This window comes from Raphanus sativus, chromosome 6 (genome assembly GCF_000801105.2).
Source record: "Raphanus sativus cultivar WK10039 chromosome 6, ASM80110v3, whole genome shotgun sequence".
Lineage (NCBI taxonomy): Eukaryota > Viridiplantae > Streptophyta > Magnoliopsida > Brassicales > Brassicaceae > Raphanus > Raphanus sativus.
Window position 1 is genome coordinate 36,876,398 of NC_079516.1, and position 18,451 is coordinate 36,894,848.

The window sequence follows — 18,451 nt, forward strand, 5'->3', positions numbered from 1 at the left end:
GTATAATATGTTAGTTATGTATAACACGTTCATGTGTTGTATCGAGTATTCCATACTATGTTGGAATCTTGTATAGTATAGTTACTTAACGGATGAAACCAAACTTTAGAACTAGTTGCTCTCTCTCTCTCTCTTTCTCTCTCTGTCTTTCTCAACCTTATAACTAGTTGTCGTTTCAGTCTATACTATTTATTTACTATCTATAGTATAGTATAAATAACTATGTCAATTTACGGTGGATTGAAATTGTAAAAGTAGAACTTTCAGATTCTCAACAGGAGATATTGACGGAATCTCAGTTTAGATAACTAATGCTTATGGGTCTCATACAATTTCATTTTCAGTAATGTTTGAATTTAGAGTTACGCTATAGGGTTTGGGTTTAGAGTTTGAGTTTATGGTATATGGTTTGGGTTTGGGGTTTAGGGTTTGGGTTTAGGGTTTATAATTTGGGTTTTGGGATTAGGATTTGAGTTTAGGGTATATGGATTTGTGTTTGTTTGTTTGTTTGTCTTTACCTATACTATATGATATTTGTAAATAGTATATAACAAATTATTGTATGAGTTTAGAGTTTAGGTTTTGGGTTTAGAGTTTGAGTTTAGGGTATATCGTTTGGGTTTAGGGTTTAGGGTTTGAGTTTATGGTTTAAAATTTGGGTTTATGATTTAGGATTTGGGTTTAGGGTATAGGGATTTAGGTTTAAAGTTTTGGTTTAGGGTATATGGTTTGGATTTAGGATTTAGGATTTGAGTTTAGGGTTTAGGATTTGAGTTTAGAGTATATGGATTTGTGTTTGTTTGTTTGTCTTTGCCTATACTATATGATATTAGTAAATAATATAGAACAAATTATGGTATGGGTTTAGAGTTTAGGTTTTGGGTTTAGAGTTTGGGTTTATGGTATATGGTCTAGTTTAGGGTTTAGGGTTTATGTTCAGGTTTTAGAATTTGGATTTAAATTTTAGGATTTAGATTTAGAATATATGGATTTGGGTTTAAAGTTTAAGATTTGGTTTTAAAGTTTGGGTTTAGGATATATGAGGCAACCACTAGTTATGATGTGTACTAAACTATAATGTAACGGTATATAGAATAGATCACCTACAATGACCTAAACACATCCTTCTTCTGCCCTGCTTCTTTTCTACATTACTTATATTGGACGATGACATGAGGCCTTGTTGTGACCTTCGCCTGTCAATAATATTGGAATCTATAATATTGAAGCTCTTTCCTGAAAAACGTGCACGTGTCCGATGATCAAACTTTAAATTTAAATATTTTCAGTTAAAATGTACTATATAAAAAGGTAAATAAAATGGGATACGTAAAATGCATGTATCTATCTTACGCGTCATGCATGGCCAGTGAGCAAAACGGAAAAACGGGTGCATAATTATTCCGTCCAGCAAGCAATACTGTGTAATAGTTATATTCTTCATTAATGGACTTGCTATGAATATTCGGTAAATTGGCCCTTAAACAAAGGCAAAACCAGTGGTTCTATGTTTACTTTTATTTAAATTTATAAGGTTTTTGTTTGTCAAAACCAAAAGACTAGCTATCAAATGAGGAAAAAGGTAGATAAGAAAAAACCAGGCATATCATATAATAAAACCATGGGTCATACAACTCATTTATTTGTAGAAGATGCCAATTACTCCACCTGTTTTAAGTGATTTTTAAGACTTTTTCATATGGCTAAGAAAATACAAATTTTTATAGAATTTATTTTTGTATTTTCGTTTTTACCACATCGGAGAAGTTTCAGTTTCATTTTCTTTGAAGAGATGTAAAATGTAACATCATTTCTTGTTTTTCCTTCTTTGTTGAAGCTTGTTAATGGGTTCTTGTGGGTGACATTGTTACAATCTGTTTATTATTTGATTCATATAAATCTGAATAAAAAGCATATACCAACACAAAATATATTAAATACAAGACGTTCATAATTCCCACTTGCTCTTCGACTTATCAGCATGCTTAAACTCAAATGTCAAGACCACACTTTCATCCATCCTCCTCAAGACAAAGCTCTCCACCAACACATAACATTTATAGCTCTTCCAGTTTGAACCGCCTCCATCAAATTTGTCTGATCTTTTAACCACGGCTCTTTGGGAATCACTTTTCCACCCGAACCTCTCCTCTTCCCATTTCATCCTCTCAGTGACAGCAGACATCAAACCAACACTCACGTTTGCAACCCCAAACCAAACAACCCCATTTTCATCGACCCTTATTGTCTCTTTTTCGATACCTTGTCCCCCAAGCTTCACAACTTCTGGCTCAACTTCCACATTGACTACAACCTCGCGGTTTTTTTTGTCAGCATTTTGGCAAGAGTAAACCTCCTCCCATTTTTGGTAAAGAGTCATGTTGTAATAAGTTGAGCTCTTAAGCTGAACCTTTACGTTTCCTTCCTTCACGAATATGAAAGGTACATACCATTTACCTACCAAAACGTTTGTATTCAGATCAATAGGAAGCTCGGAACGAAGGTGAGCTTGAATCCCTTTTGCATCATCTCTCAGACCATAGTCTTCGGATGTCGAGTACTCAACGCTCCAATCCTTTCTCCTAAGGAACTTTGGTGGTTTTCCGCCAGAAGCAACAGATGTTGCAAAGTAACCTCGATCCCAAGATTTTGATTGATGGATCTCGAAATGTTGGTATATGTCAAAAGGATCCGCTTGTTGTGGTTTAGCTTCAGGAACACGGGTGAAACAAAAGCAGCAGGGGACTCTGTCTTCCTCTTTCGCATTAGCAGAAGCTTCTCTGCAAACACAACAACAAGAAAGTTGTACAAGTTCATATTGTATTTGTAAGATATCAAGTTCAAGACATTTGATGGATCCTTTTAAGTTCTATGTAAACTTGAGATAGTTAATGGCGTAGTAGCCGATAGAAGACATACCCTGAGTGTTTTCCGCTTCTTCTAATGGCGTAGTAACGGTTAGAAGACAACGGCTGGTTAAGAACCGGAATGAAAACGACAGGATCGCTGAAAACCATGGGCAGGTCTTTAATAAATTGGATGGTGTATTTCATAGTCAGCTTTGCGTTCTGTGGAAACGGTAAGCCTTTGAGTTGAGACTCGTAGCAAGACCCAAAGCAACACGTTGGCCTTGACTCTTCATCTTGAATTACAAGTACACCGGAGTTTGGACCTACCGACGCTGGCTGCTGCAACTCCGCTCTGTTATTTTGATATTCCGACAAACGCCTTGTAACATACATTTTTGGTTATGCTGTTGGTAGATATTTAATTTTAATGGTTTTGTAATTTGAAAACTCATGACTGGATCTATTTATACAGAGCAGGATAAGAAGAAACAATAAATTTGTAACCATAATAAATAAATATTCTAATTAGAAAACATTTTACACGGCATTGTCTATAAACTTTTCCAAGCAAGTTCTTGACTTGGCATTTAAGGAAAGTCTTTCTCATCTTCATCTATGAGAAAATTTAAAATAAAAAAAAATACTATTATTTTAAAATAATGTATTTAAAGAATTAAGTTTTAATTAAAAACATAATAAAAAAATCTTATAAATTTTAGGATATCTCAAATATTTTCATTTTTTTGTTCTTAAATATGAGATAATCATTTGGAAATTATTATTTTATTTTTATAAATATTATAAGATAATCATTTAAAAACCTCTTGGAAATCTCCCGATAAAAATGTACTCTGTATTGATAAAACCTCTCAACAAAGTATTTTTAGGCCTATAATATTAATATTATAATTAAATTTGAAATATAAAGATTCAATAAAAAAATTTAAAGTAAATTTTTAATTTTTAAAGACAGACTAACAATTTTAGAACTTTTAGTCTACTTATAAAAACATAATAATTTTTTAAAAAAAATTAGTCACTTTGTCCGGATTTTGTGTGTTTTAAGAAAGTTTTACCTCACTAATATCATGATTTTAGTTGTTTGGATAAACTGACATTAATAATATAATTGTTCATTGAAGATTACATGCTTGACTGAGATCTTTAGAGATCTGCGTCATGGAAAAAATGAAATTTAATGAATAAATAATTGATATAAAAGTTTTTTGGGATATAAAATTTGTTAACATATGAGTTGTCAAAAAATATCATCAATACAATTATTTACGAAGCGATTTTCACTTACAAACTCTCACATTAATAGTTATTCAAATTTTTACTACATTTAATGAATAATTAGATTTGTCAATATATAATTAATCATACATTAAAAAGAATTTCATTAACTTGATAATTATTATTATCTAAAATAGTTTATATCGTGCTATGAAGACTTTATTAACCGTAATGAATCATTAGATTGTTAATATATAGCTAACCATAAACTAATATGGATTTCTTTGATTTGACAATTCATATCATAACAAAACAGTTTACATTGTTTCTTACCAAAAAGTATTTTTCATCATAAAATCTTTATTTTAAATCTTTACATGTATATTTTGTATATAATTTATGTATAAATGAGTGTTTTCAATTTTATTTTATGCAATAAAATATAGTTTTATCATACTAAAAGCTTTCTCTTACATATAAATTTGATATTAAATTTATTACTGATTTTACATGATAAAATTATCGATGTCATGCTGAAAAACTTGTATATATAAAGAATTTGTTGTTTAACTTATTGAATGGACAAACTAAATTCCTTTTAAATAACATATTTAATATTATTATTTTTTAAAAAAGTTGGGACCTATAAGCATGAAAAAATCCATTATACACGAAATAGTCATTTTTCCTAACAGACACATACACACTGTCATATATACATATAAATGTTATAATACCTCTTGATATTAACCGGCACAACCTGCAAAAAGGAAAATTTAAAAAGTATTAATTATTAACCCAACAAAAATAACTTGTGGCTTACTTGATTTCACATCTTCTTTTTTTCGTAGCTTTCTCGAATCGTCTCCGGCGATGATTTTATCCACACCGTCTCCTCCAACTTATTTCCAAAGCTTACTGTATGCTGCAGTTTCCCATATTCCCTTAATTTCTAGGACCGTAGCGATGGAAACGATGAAGATGTTGCAATTATGCTTTCGGAAAGTTTTGTGGTACGAGGAAACCAGTTTAGGAGGCTTTGTCGATGACGGAAATGTGAAGCTTCTCAGATTCTAAAATCGGCAGGAACGAGGACACTAGAATATGTATGTATCTGAATTTACAGGAAATTTATGATGTATGTAGGAGAAGATGAACAATTATGTTATATGTTCTATTCCATTTGATAATTAATAAGAAGTGCTATTTTGTTATTATACTATTTTATCATACTCCATTCCATTTGATGGTTAGTAAAAAGAGTTATATTTTGCTTAGAAACATTATTTGTAACTTTTAAAAATTCAACTATCTTTACATGTTTTTAATCTATAAAAATCGTATTGTGATTTATATTGTATAGTTTAATATTACATAATATAATACATAATGTATTATGTTATTTAGGGTTAAATATACTTAGGAGTTGGAGATGTACTATGTTATTTATTTTTGTTCCATTTTATTTGGGTTTAGGATTTCTATTTGGGTTTAGGATTTATATTTTGGTTTAGGGTTTAGTATAAGGGTTGGGTGGGATAAGAATGAAGTTTAGTATCTATAGATCGGGTTTGAAATTTTTTGTATTTAGGAATTAATGTATGTAAAGTTATAATTTTATACTATTTTGGCAGTATATAATAGAATACTGGATGCATATGTATGTGGTCAACAAATGTAGACGTGGATGACTTCTCCTTAGATTGTCCACGTTATTCTCTTTCACTTTTTTTACATGATACCCGCAAGGATAAAATCGGACAATTTGGAACACAAATGTTAGAAAATACATTATGTCAAAATTAATGCTATTTACTTAATTAATTTACACTCAAAATATGGCTAGTAGGCAAATCTATATTATTAAAGTTGAAGTACACAATTAGATTATTTGGAAACAAAGATAGTTGAATAAATGAAATATGTTTGGAAATATAGATATTAGAATAAATGAGATATGTTTGGAAACATAGATAGTAGACATTTGTTTTTTTTATTTATACATTTAATCATTGTATTTTCAATAAATTAATAACAAATAAAAATTGTTTTTTTGAGCAACCAAATGAAATTTTTTTAGAAACATGAATAACATATTTAATACTTTTCATTTAAACATTTAGCCATTGTTTTTACAATAAATTAAACAAATTTCTTTCTACATTTCTTTTTGTTTATAATTCTATCACTATATTTACAATTCTTTTTATTTACAATTCTTTATGGTGAAAATAAAAACACAAACTGAATATAAATAGTATATTATATAAAACAATTTTTAAAAACAGTATTATTATTTTATATAGATTAGTCAAATATAAAAATTTAAACAGTTTAATTTTCAAAAAAAAAAACATAAAATTAATAATAATTCATAAAAAATAATACAAAAAATTAAAATTTTGAAACATGGATAAAAGTATATCAGTTTTAAAATATATAAAATAGACTAATCTAATTACCTAAAACATTGTTTTATCTAAAATAATCATAAAATAAAATTTAAATTTTATATATATATTTCAAATCAAAATAATAATTTAAAGTTGATTTATATCAAAAATTTATTTAAAATATGCATATATTCAAAAATTATTTTTACTAAAATATTTTCTAATAACCATTATTAAAAAATGTTTTCAATATATATAAGAAAAATACAACAAAAAGATTAATTTCATATACCAACTTAAATTATGGTTTTTATATTTCAAATTAAACTTTAATAATATAATATACGTGATTATTTATAAGATTGTATATATAAAATACTATTAATTATATGATTATTTATATGATGGACCAATACAATTAATTATATGATGACATATATATGATACATAATAGTAACTAGGGCTCGGCGTTCAGGTATCCATTTCGGTTCGTTTTGGATCTGTTTGGGTTTCGAGTTTCCGGAGTCAAAGATTTCAGCCTCATTCTTATATTTCAAATTTTCAGTTCGACTTATGACTAGGCTAGGCGTTCAGGTATCCATTCAGATTCGTTTCGAATCTGTTTGTGTTTTGGGTTTCCGGGGTCAAAGATTTCAGCCTCATTCAGATATTTCTAAATTTCAGTTCGAATTATATTCGGATCTTTGCGGGTTCAGTTCGGGTTCGGATAATCCATTTAAATTATTTTTAAAAATTTATTATATATTTTGAATTTCTTAAAATCTATAAATAAAATAATATATTATATATAAATCTAAATAACATATATCAGAATACCTAAACTTAACATATAAATTTGTTTGGTTTAAATTTTGGATCAAAAATCAATAATTATTTTAAATATTTTTGGTGTTTTGAGTGTACTTTACTATGTTAGATATTTATATTTTGATTATTATTTATATATTTTCAAGTATTTGAACCAATTTAAAAGTATCATATATATTCTAGATGTTTTTATATACATTAAAACTAAAAATAATTAATATATATAAGTATATAAATCTTTTACGGATACATTTTTATATCCAAAATACTTCGGTTCGAATTGGTTATGGTTTCGGTTGTTTAAATATCATAAATTTTGAATACTTGAAAATATTTAATCAATTTTTATTTAGGTTTGGTATTACTCTTTCGGATCGTGATCGATTCGGTTTTTCAGATTTGAATTTTTTTTATCGAACTTTGATATTGACATAAAAAATAAATAGCAATAAAGTTTTGAAATATACATTCGCACAGGCGTGCGGATCAAAATCTAGTAAGTCCATTATAGTGCAAACACTCCTAGTTTTTTTTTGTCAACCACTCCTAGTTAAAATTGAGTTTATATGAAACGATAGCTTAAGTTTATATTATCACAGAAACTTGCACAAAACTTCTTCACATGGTGTCAAATAACCAGTTGCACGTATGACCAGTGGCCTCGCCGCATGAAGTGAGCGGATGAAAATTTTAAATTCAGTGTAATGTCTTTAAAGTCTTAGTTATGCCCCCTGTTTTTTTTTTTTTTGGAACTCGTTATGCCCCCTGTTTATCTTCTATAATAATAAAGTTCACTTGAAACTCTCCACAATGCGCCACCTCAGCACTCATTGCTCCAAAATTCGCCACGTGTCGCTGTTCCATCACTCTTTTATATAGTTGATTTTTGTTCTCTTTGTTGAATTTTTTTCTATTTGGACCCATAATTATACAAAAATCTCGGCCCAAAATTTCTTAAGATTATCTCATGCTCAAGCTACTGTTCGGCACCGTAAACATTCAGATTTTCATAGTTTCCATTAAAAAGATTGTAACGTTTTCCTTTCTCTTTAACTCCACCATTAATCTAATCATTAAGCTACACTCCATCTCCTCTCCACTCCGTTTCATTTATTCAGTTTCATCATCGGCACATACACCGGCTTGAAACTCGACCTATAAATGTCTCAATGAACATCTCCACCGGCCAGATTTCTGAAAGATTATCGTTTCATTTATTCAGTTTCATCATCGCACATACACCGGCTTGAAACTAGACCTATAAATGACTCAATGAACATCTCCACCGGCCAGATTTCTGAAAGATTAAACTCTGTATGCAACAGCTCCAACCTCATCCTTGACGAGAAGGTAACTCCCACGACCTCATCCATTTCTTATTAATACAAACATTTGTCCCAAAACCAATTGTGTTAAACAATATAATCTCCCGTTGATAGTCAGGGTCTTCTATATTATTGATGGTAACATTCAAAAGGGTTCAACCATTGTCTAACCAACCTTACAAACCAATGATGACACTGAAGACTAGGCATGGGCATTCGGGTATTCTTTCGGGTAGGTTTTTGGATTTTAAAAATGCTCTCATTCGGATATTACAAAAACGGTCTTGACTCGAATTCGGATAGGTTCGAATATTATCCAAAATAACTAAACTACTCGATTCGATTGTGTATTTATATCCAAATTACTGAAATTTATATAAAATAACTTAAAACCCTAAAAGTACTCAATTTATATAGTTTAAATTGGTTATTTTCGTCTGAAAGTAACCATATACATAATGTTATTTGAGTATTTTTATCCATAGCATATATTTATCTATAAATACCTAAAGTTTTTAGGTTTATGTTAAATGGCCCCATTCAGATATTTAGGCAGGATCCAACAGGGTCGGATACCCTATTTTCGGGTCAGTTCGGATAAATACTTCGGATATAGATATTATACCCAGCCCAACTGTAGACGGAAAGGACAAGTAAGACACAATATAAACAAAAAATTTAAAATAATTGTATTTAAATTATTGTAAAATAAAAACTCATATTTCTTCGGTTCTGAGAACTCTGCATGCATAAATCAGATACTAATATGTATATTATATATAAGATATTTAGGCAGGATCCAAAAGGGTCGGATACCCTATTTTTTGGACCAGTTCGGGTAAATACTTTGAATATAGATATTATCTCCAGCCCAACTGCACACAGAAAGGACAAGTAAGACACAATATAAACAAAAAATTTCAAATAATTGTATTTAAATAATTTGTAAAATAAAAATCCATATTTCTTCAGTTCTAAAAACTCTTCATGCATAAATCAGATACTAATATGGATATTATATATATATATATATATATATTTCAAACACAAGATACGATATAAATGATCGGAAAAGTACAAAAGAATAAAATATAAATAAAATTATCTCAATTATGGTCTAGATTAAAACAAACCGATAAAAAATATACCATTAAATGAAAATATCTTCACTAAAACTTTGTTAATTATGAAATTTAGTTACCTTCAACTAAAATAAAACTGAATATCATAAAAATTCAACCGAAAATGATAAAAGTAATATAAAAAGGATCAAATAAATAATATTTTATAAACAATAATCAAATCATGAAATTAAATTATATATAAATATTGTTTGAAACTAAATTTCCGCGCGAATCGCGGACAAACCACTAGTATTTATATAATGCTAATAATTTTCATCTTTGTCCCGGATAAAAATGAACGAAAACAAATTAATCTCAGTTCCACTTGCTCTCTATCTTACCAACAAGCCTAAACTCAAATGTCAACACCAAGCTCCCATCAATTCGCCTCAATTGAAAGCTCTTTACCAATACATAACATAGTTGACTCTTCCACCGCCTCGGAATATCTATGGTCTCTTAACTTTAGACCTTATCCGATCGCCTTTCTTCGACCACCCAAACCTCTCCTCTTCCTATCTTATACGCTCCAAGACGACAGAACCAAGACCTATTTGCTCCTCGGTCTTCCATCTTAGTCCACACCTTTTGTCTCTTTTGCAACCTCGTTTCGTCCAAGCACTAGATTCACCACTAAAATGATAATCAATAAAAGATTGGCAGTCATATTCTGTTTATAGAAAAAGTGAAAAATAATAAGAAAATAATATTAATTGCCAATGAAAAAACATTCTTCGGCAGAAAAATTTTAAACCATAAACCATAATATTCTAAATCTTAAACCCCAGGTACTAAACCATAAAACTCTAAACTCTACATCCTAGAGAGTAGAAGCTCTATTCATTCACATGATGTGAATCACATCTATAAAGAATTTGAAGTTAAAACATCTTTGAGTTGGAATACTACAATAATGATGACTTAGTGGATAAGGACAAATACGAAAAAAGTTTAAGTTAACATTGTATGGTTAGTAAACAAATCTTTTTATCTTCCAAAACATGACGGCTCGATATTACAGACTTGAGCGCCCACAGACAATGGGGCGTTCTGGCTATTACAAGTGTTCCTGTTACGAGTTTTGATATCTTTCCACAAACAAGTGCTTCCAAATGTATCATCAGCAGTATCAGTTGCAGAAAGATGATTTATTTTTTGTTTATATTTTCGTTTTTACTTCATTTGTATTCTCTCCGCTAAACTTGGTAAGAAGAAGTTTCCGTTTCATCTTTGAAGAGATGCATAGATGTAAGATCATTTTCTTGTTATTATATTCTTCTTGTTTGTTGTGTTGAGACTTGGAAACTGCAGAAGTGTTCAGCCGAAACAATGTTGGTCAAGTTTTTGAAGGAATGGCGGGTTTACTCTGATAACTGAAGGATGACGTGGCTCTGGGAGATTAATCTATGTGGAGATAAATATCACAAGTCAAGATAAACGTCAAGTGGAGATATTCCCGTTGAGAGATTCTAGGGAATGAGATGTTAGATTGATAGTTATCTTGTAACAAGATCAGATCGGCTAGGTATATAATAGACGAGTCTGAGTCTTGGTTAGGCACGTTTTTTAGTGAGATAAAGGTGGTGTGTTTTTGAGAAGAAGAGAGATTGATCTCGTTCTAGTTCTCAAGTGTTTTAGGAGTTGTTCAGTGTTGATTCACAGGTTGTGAAGTCAAGTAAAACTGATTAAACAGATTAGGTGTAATTTGTTTAAAGAACTTCTAATAAAGGTTTTGATTTGAAGCTTTACGATATACATCTGTGCTCTTGGTTTTTCATTTGGTATCAGAGCGGCAACCTACTTAGATCCACAGATCTATAACAGGTAGAGATCCTGAGGTGAGCATGGATTCATCAAAAGAGCTTATCGCTGTTCAGAGGACCTTCATGCTTGATGAGAATAACTTTGGTCATTGGAAAGTAAGGATGAAACAGAGGTTGAAAGGAATCGAAGAAGATGTGTGGACGGCAGTTAAGACAGGCTGGAGTGAACCAACTGTTAAGACAGAAGGTGATGAATTCATTCCAAAACCTAAAGAGACTTGGACTGACACGGACAAGCTGCAATCGAAACACAATTCTAAAGCTATCTCTGAGATCTTCAACGCGATCAATCCAGAACAATTCAAACTTGTTCAAGGTTGTGTCTCTGCTAAGGATGCATGGGATACTTTAGTTGATTACTACGAGGGTACCTCTACTGTCAAGAGAACTAGACTGGATCACTTGGCTGCACAATTCGAGAATCTGAGAATGTCTGAAGATGAATCAATTACTGTTTTCAGTGCCAAGCTAAGTGCGATTGCCCATGAAGCTACTGTGCTGGGTAAGGAATACAAAGACAAGAAGCTGGTGAAAAAGATGATTCGTTGTCTGCCAGAAAAATTTGCTAACTACAAACCTCTACTGAAAGTTGGGATGAACACTGATGATATGAAATTCTCACAGCTGGTGGGAATACTTAAAGCAGAGGATATGGATTCAGGCGGAGAGCCAACTAAGAAAGGTAAAGATATTGCCTTTGCTGCTGAAAAAGAGGAGGACAAGATAAAAGTTCTTCATGATACCTTGAATCAGAAACTGGAAGATAGCATGGGTTTGTTAGCACGAAATTTTAAGAAGGCACTGAGGAAAATTGAAAGGGGACAAGGTAGGAGCCAAGGATATCAACGAACATCAGACTCGAATGGTGAATGGAAAAATGACAAGGAAAGATCTGGTTTTAGAAACACAAGAGGTGATGGAAACCAGTCCACAAGGAAACGAGAACTTCAATGTCATGAGTGTGAAGGATATGGGCACATCAGATCAGAATGTCCACTAGCTAAGCGCAAAGAACTCAAGTGTTCTGAGTGCAAGGGTTTCGGCCATGTCAGGTGTGAGTGTCCAAGTATGACAAAGAAAGGTGAAAGATCAATGCTTAGTTTCAGTGACACTGAATCAGAAGGAGATGATGATGATGACAGGATGATGAACTTGGTGGCATTTATTGCTGAGGAAAGTGACACCAAAGCTGGTGAGGAATCAGAATCGGATGATGAGGAAATCGATCCTAAGGTTGAGTATCGGAAGCTGTATGACAACTGGGTCTCTATGAGTAATGACAATCTCAAGCTACTCAAGGATAAAGCCATGCTGGAGGCTCAAGTCAACATACTAGAGATGGAGAGATCAACTGAAACTTCAAAGTCTGTGTTGCTGAAGGAAAAAAGGCTGGCGTTTCCTGAAACTGTGGAGGAAATAAAGATTAGAGAGCTTGAGTCGAAAGTTGCACGATTGGGAGAACAGTTGAGTCTGGAAGAAGAAAAGAATAGGAATCTGGAGTCAAATCTCAGTGAAAATCACAAGAGAATTCGGATGCTGAACACTGGTACAAAAGAACTGGATAAGATTCTTGGTGTAGGACAGTCACCAAGTGTCAATTGGGGACTTGGTTATTGTGGAAAAGAGATGAGGAAGATCCAGTCACCTGCAACTACAAGTACCAATTCTACTGTTTTCGTGCGATCTCAAGAAATAACAGCAAGAATACCTGCTAAAGAACAGTCCACTGATATCGAGAAGCGAACAGAGAGGTCAGATCTTGGAAACAACAGGATTTTCAAGCGCAGTTGCAATTCGTGTGGGCAACAAGGCCATATTGCTAAGTTCTGTTACGAACGGTACTTTAACATACGGAAAGCTTGGAAGAGTGGTGTGAGCTATCCTGATCCAAGAAGATATGGTTGTGTCTGGGTACCTAAATCGGTGCTGTATGCTAGAAAAAATGAAGAGGATTTCGACGATGAGTTTGATGTCATCTGTGATATAACCCAAGTGAAAGATGACAGAAGTGCTGGATCAAAGATTAATGTCAGTAATGAGATCATGAATGATACAAATCTCAAGTGCTTTATGTCGCGATTTGAACACAAGGAGGAGACAGTTGACTATCTAACAAGCTTGGTAGCTTACATGTCTTCTGAACAGTCTGACTTGACGCCATGGTATTTTGACAGCGGATGTTCAAGACACATGACTGGCACATGACAAGTCCTTACCTCTTACACTGATATAAGTGGTGGAAAAGTTACGTTTGGTGATGGTGCTAAAGGAAGTGTTCGTGGAGTAGGAGATGTCAAAGATCCAGATCAACCAGACCTTGTGAATGTTTTCTATGTTGAAGGGCTGAAAGCTAATCTAATAAGCATCAGTCAGCTATGTGATGAGGGCTTGAAAGTCTGGTTTTCAAAAACAGAGTGCCAGGCAATAGATGACACTGGGAAGGTGACTCTTGAAGGGATCAGGTCTGGTAATAATTGTTACATGTGGAGACCGTCTAACACCTGCTTATCAGCTACAGACTCTCAACTTGACTTATGGCACAAACGAATGGGGCATATGAATGTTAACGGAATGCAGAGAATTGTCAAAGCTAATGTTGTAAGAGGAGTGCCGAAGCTGGAAGAAGCATCAGGGTCAGTGTGCAAGGCTTGCTGTCAGGGAAAACAGATAAAGGTACAACATAAGCAAGTGAAAGAGATCACCTCCAAACGAGTCTTGGAATTGGTTCACTTGGACTTGATGGGACCCATACAAACAGAAAGCATTGGTGGACGCAGATACATATTTGTATTGGTAGATGATTTCTCTCGATTTACTTGGGTGAGATTTTTGAGAGAAAAAATCTGAGACATTACAAAGCTTCAAGATGCTGGCTCTACAACTGTCCAACGAGAAAGGCAACATTGCTCAAGTCAGAAGCGATCATGGAGGAGAATTTGAAAATCGTGCGTTTGAAAAGTTCTGTTTGGAACAAGGCATTAGACGTCAGTTTTCAGCCCCCAGAACTCCTCAGCAAAATGGAATTGTTGAAAGAAAAAACCGCACTCTACAAGAGATGGCTAGAGCAATGATGCTTTACAATCAAGTTGAAACCAGATTCTGGGCAGAGGCAATCAGTACAACATGTTATATCATCAACAGAGTCTATGTCAAGCCTGGTACGAAGACTACACCTTATGAAATATGGAGAGGAAAAACGCCAAATTTGAGTCATCTTCACATATTTGGGTGTATTTGCTACATACTCAACGACAGAGAGAACTTGGGGAAGTTCGATTCCAGAAGTGATGAAGGAATTTTCTTAGGCTACTCTACTCACAGTATGGCCTTCAGAGTCTACAACAAAACTACCAAAATGGTGACAGATGCAGTGAATGTTGTGTTTGATGACAGAGGTGGACGTACTGTAGAAGAAGTGAGACAAGATGAAAGTGTGACAATCAATCCGAATGGAAAACTGTCCAACAGCGATGATGTAGCATCAACAAGTAGACCGCAACACAATAAACAGCAAGTTCCTAAGAATCACTCAGCTGACGATGTGATTGGAGAAATTGATGCTGAAAGAGTGACGAGGAAACTACAAATCAATTTCAAAGAGATGGTCAAATTGGCGTGTTTCATCTCGATGATTGAACCAAAGGATGTCTATGAAGCATTGGAGGACGAGTTCTGGACTGAAGCATGTCACGAAGAGCTTGAACAGTTTGTCAGACACGAAGTATGGGAGCTTGTGCCTAGACCAAAAGGAGTAAATGTGATTGGTACAAAGTGGATTTTCAAAAACAAAATAGATGAAGATGGAAACGTGGTAAGAAACAAGTCTAGACTGGTGGCTCAAGGATACTGTCAAATAGAAGGAGTGGATTTCGATGAGACCTTCGCACCAGTGGCAAGACTTGAATCCATCCGATTGCTCCTGGGTATTGCTTGCAAACTGAACATCAGATTGTATCAAATGGATGTTAAAAGTGCCTTCCTGAATGGACTTCTACAAGAGGAAGTATATGTGGCTCAACCCAAAGGCTTTGAAGACCCAAAGTTTCCAGATCATGTTTACAAGCTGAAAAGAGCACTATATGGTTTGAAACAAGCCCCTAGGGCATGGTATGAACGACTCACTCAGTTTCTACTGAAAGCTGGGTTCAAGCGAGGAAATGTAGATCGGACTCTATTTATCTTGGAGAAAGACCAGGAGATGCTTGTAATGCAAATCTATGTCGACGACATACTCTTTGGAGGAACAACTGAGAGTCTTGTGAAAGAGTTCGTTCAAACCATGACAAGTGAATTCGAAATGAGTATGGTGGGTGAACTCAACTACTTCTTGGGATTACAGATTAAACAATTGGAAGATGGAATCTTTGTGTCTCAGAGTACGTATGCAAAGAATTTGGTGTCTAGATTTGGATTACATTTGTCCAAGGAAGCTAGAACACCTATGAGCACAACGTGTAAGATGTGCAAGGACGAGAATGGTGTGAAAGTGGATGAGAAGTTATATAGAGCAATGATAGGAAGTCTGCTGTATTTGACTGCAAGTCGACCTGATCTCAGCTACAGTGTTGGAGTGTGTGCACGCTACCAAGCCAATCCTCGCGAGTCACATATGAATGCACTCAAACGAATCATCAAATATGTGAAGGGTACAGTGAATCTGGGCATGTTCTACACAAAAGATACTAACACAAGTTTGGCTGGTTTTTGTGATGCAGATTGGGCTGGAAGCTTGGATGATAGGAGAAGTACCTCGGGTGGATGTTTCTTCTTAGGAAACAACATGGTGTCTTGGCATAGCAAAAAGCAGAATTGCGTATCACTCTCCACAGCTGAAGCTGAGTACATTGCACTTGGTAGCTGCTGCACTCAGTTGCTGTGGATGAAACATATGCTAGCAGACTATGGTATGAATTCTAACCCTCTTTTGGTTCATTGTGACAATCAAAGTGCAATAAATATTTCAAAAAACCCAGTGATGCACTCAAAGACAAAGCACATTGCTATTAGATATCATTTTGTTAGAGATTTGGTTGAGGCTAAAATTGTGGTAATAGAGTATGTTTCATCAGCAAGACAATTGGCAGACATCTTCACTAAAGCACTCGATCTAAACACGTTTGTGAATTTGCGTAAAGCAATTGGTGTATGTGAAGTATGAGCAGCTGTGACCATGAGGGTTGAACAGGTGTAAAGGGATAGACAGGAACAAATAACCGAGAGGCTCTTGAGTTTGCTAAAATCCTAAAACCTCCTGTTGGCAAGTCATGTGTAAAGAGGGCTACTCATCATGCATTAGTAAACTCAGATCACTTTGGGAGTTTAGGCTGAGAGACCATCAGATGCTTAGCTTGAATATGGATGCTATCACATTTATAGTTGAGTTTCATAAGCGTCTGATGTGTTCAAGAATGAAGGTCAACCAGGTTGGACATGGACGATACAACGTTTTTGTTTGATCCTGATCTCTGTCCAGACTTGTGTTCCAAGAAAACAGCTGACGGTAGATTACTTCGAGCTACACAAAATGAAAAATGAAGTGGAAGAAAGTGAAGAGTATCTATGTTTTATCAGTTTAAAAAAAAAAAAAAAAGAGGAGGAGACCACTGCAAAGTCTGGAAAAAATGAATCAAATTTTAAAGTAATTCAGCTTTGAGAAGTTTGTTTCAGCGAGAAAGACACTCTTCTTGGGTTTGGGTATCACAATACTTCAACTTGAGTAGATCACTGTCTGGATTGAACTCTACAGGGTAAGCTGTTTCTGGATTATCTCGGTCAGAAGTGATAAGTTTCGTGTGTATGATGATGTGAAGACTAGTGCACTATGATCAAAGTGATGAAAGCTGTTGTTACAGCCGTTGCGGCGAGCCAATGGGTTGATTCCTCATGTCTTACAGTTCAAAAATAAAAACCTCTTGGTTGTGTGTTCCTGTCGAAACTCTGAGTACTTGCTAAACCCTCCTCTGGTCAGAAAGTTGATTGTACATAAAGGTTGTTCTCATTGCTCTGCTTAATTCTGCTGGTAAACTTACTCTTGTATAAATCCACGAGTGTCTTGATATCTAAAGAAATTGTCAAAAGTTGATTTTAGTCACTAAGATTGGGCTTTTTGATAATATTGTGATTGCTGTGTTATTCTAACTATGTGCGGCCCAATTGTGGCAAGCCCAAGATGTGGTTAAGTGTTTCTTTATAGGTTGAGCTCAAGGGAAAATCAAAACCCACATCTCTTGGCGATATCTCCAAAGAAAAAAAAATGAGTGACGAACCGAGGGCTAGAACTCGAAGGCAAACCATGGCAGCCATGATTCGAAAAATTGCAAGAAACCCGACAACTGTATCTCCTGAGAAGATCGGGTCCTCAATTGTGGTGGATTTGGCTGAATCATCCGCACGCAAGCCAAGACGAGCACGAGCCGGTCAGAGATCAAATCCGGTAGCAATCGATGAGGTTGTCGCTCATTCAATGGCTGAATTTCAACATGATGAAGTCGCAGACAGCGAAGATGAGGCCATTCGAGAAGGGTCCGACCAAGATGACATCATGCAACAAGAGAATTCGGGTCAAGAGACCAACATGCAGCAAGATCTCCTAGGCGAGGATGGTGGAGATGAAGAGACTGCGGCTGAAAGTGAAGATGTGGAACCTGAATTGGTGGAGACTGTCGGAGAAGAGGAGTTTGTGTATGAGAATTTGGAGCTGCGGATTGAGAACATCAGAACTCAACACCAGGCTAAGCTTGCAGCATCTTCTGGGGTTCGAACCATGAAGCGTCGACCGTTCAGTGCAACCTTCTATACGGTAGCTGCAAATGCTAGGTATGAGCATCTGACTTCTAGAACCGTGTTAATTCAGCGATTCCTGCCTGAGGTTGA

The 18,451-nt window shown here is 34.3% G+C and overlaps 2 protein-coding genes across 2 annotated transcripts; one reads left to right on the forward strand and one right to left on the reverse strand.

The window, feature by feature from the left end:
- Nucleotides 1-1,859: 1,859 nt before the first annotated feature.
- Nucleotides 1,860-3,276, reverse strand: LOC108811448 (uncharacterized). Its single transcript, XM_018583494.2, has 2 exons — nt 2,920-3,276; nt 1,860-2,780 (listed from the first exon to the last, which is right to left on the reverse strand). The coding sequence occupies exons 1-2, from the start codon at nt 3,240-3,242 to the stop codon at nt 1,949-1,951; spliced, it is 1,155 nt and encodes a 384-aa protein (XP_018438996.1). The 5' UTR covers nt 3,243-3,276; the 3' UTR covers nt 1,860-1,948.
- An 8,323-nt stretch (nt 3,277-11,599) lies between these two features.
- Nucleotides 11,600-14,425, forward strand: LOC130495810 (uncharacterized). Its single transcript, XM_056987332.1, has 2 exons — nt 11,600-13,740; nt 13,813-14,425. The coding sequence occupies exons 1-2, from the start codon at nt 11,600-11,602 to the stop codon at nt 14,423-14,425; spliced, it is 2,754 nt and encodes a 917-aa protein (XP_056843312.1).
- The last annotated feature ends 4,026 nt before the right edge of the window (nt 14,426-18,451 follow it).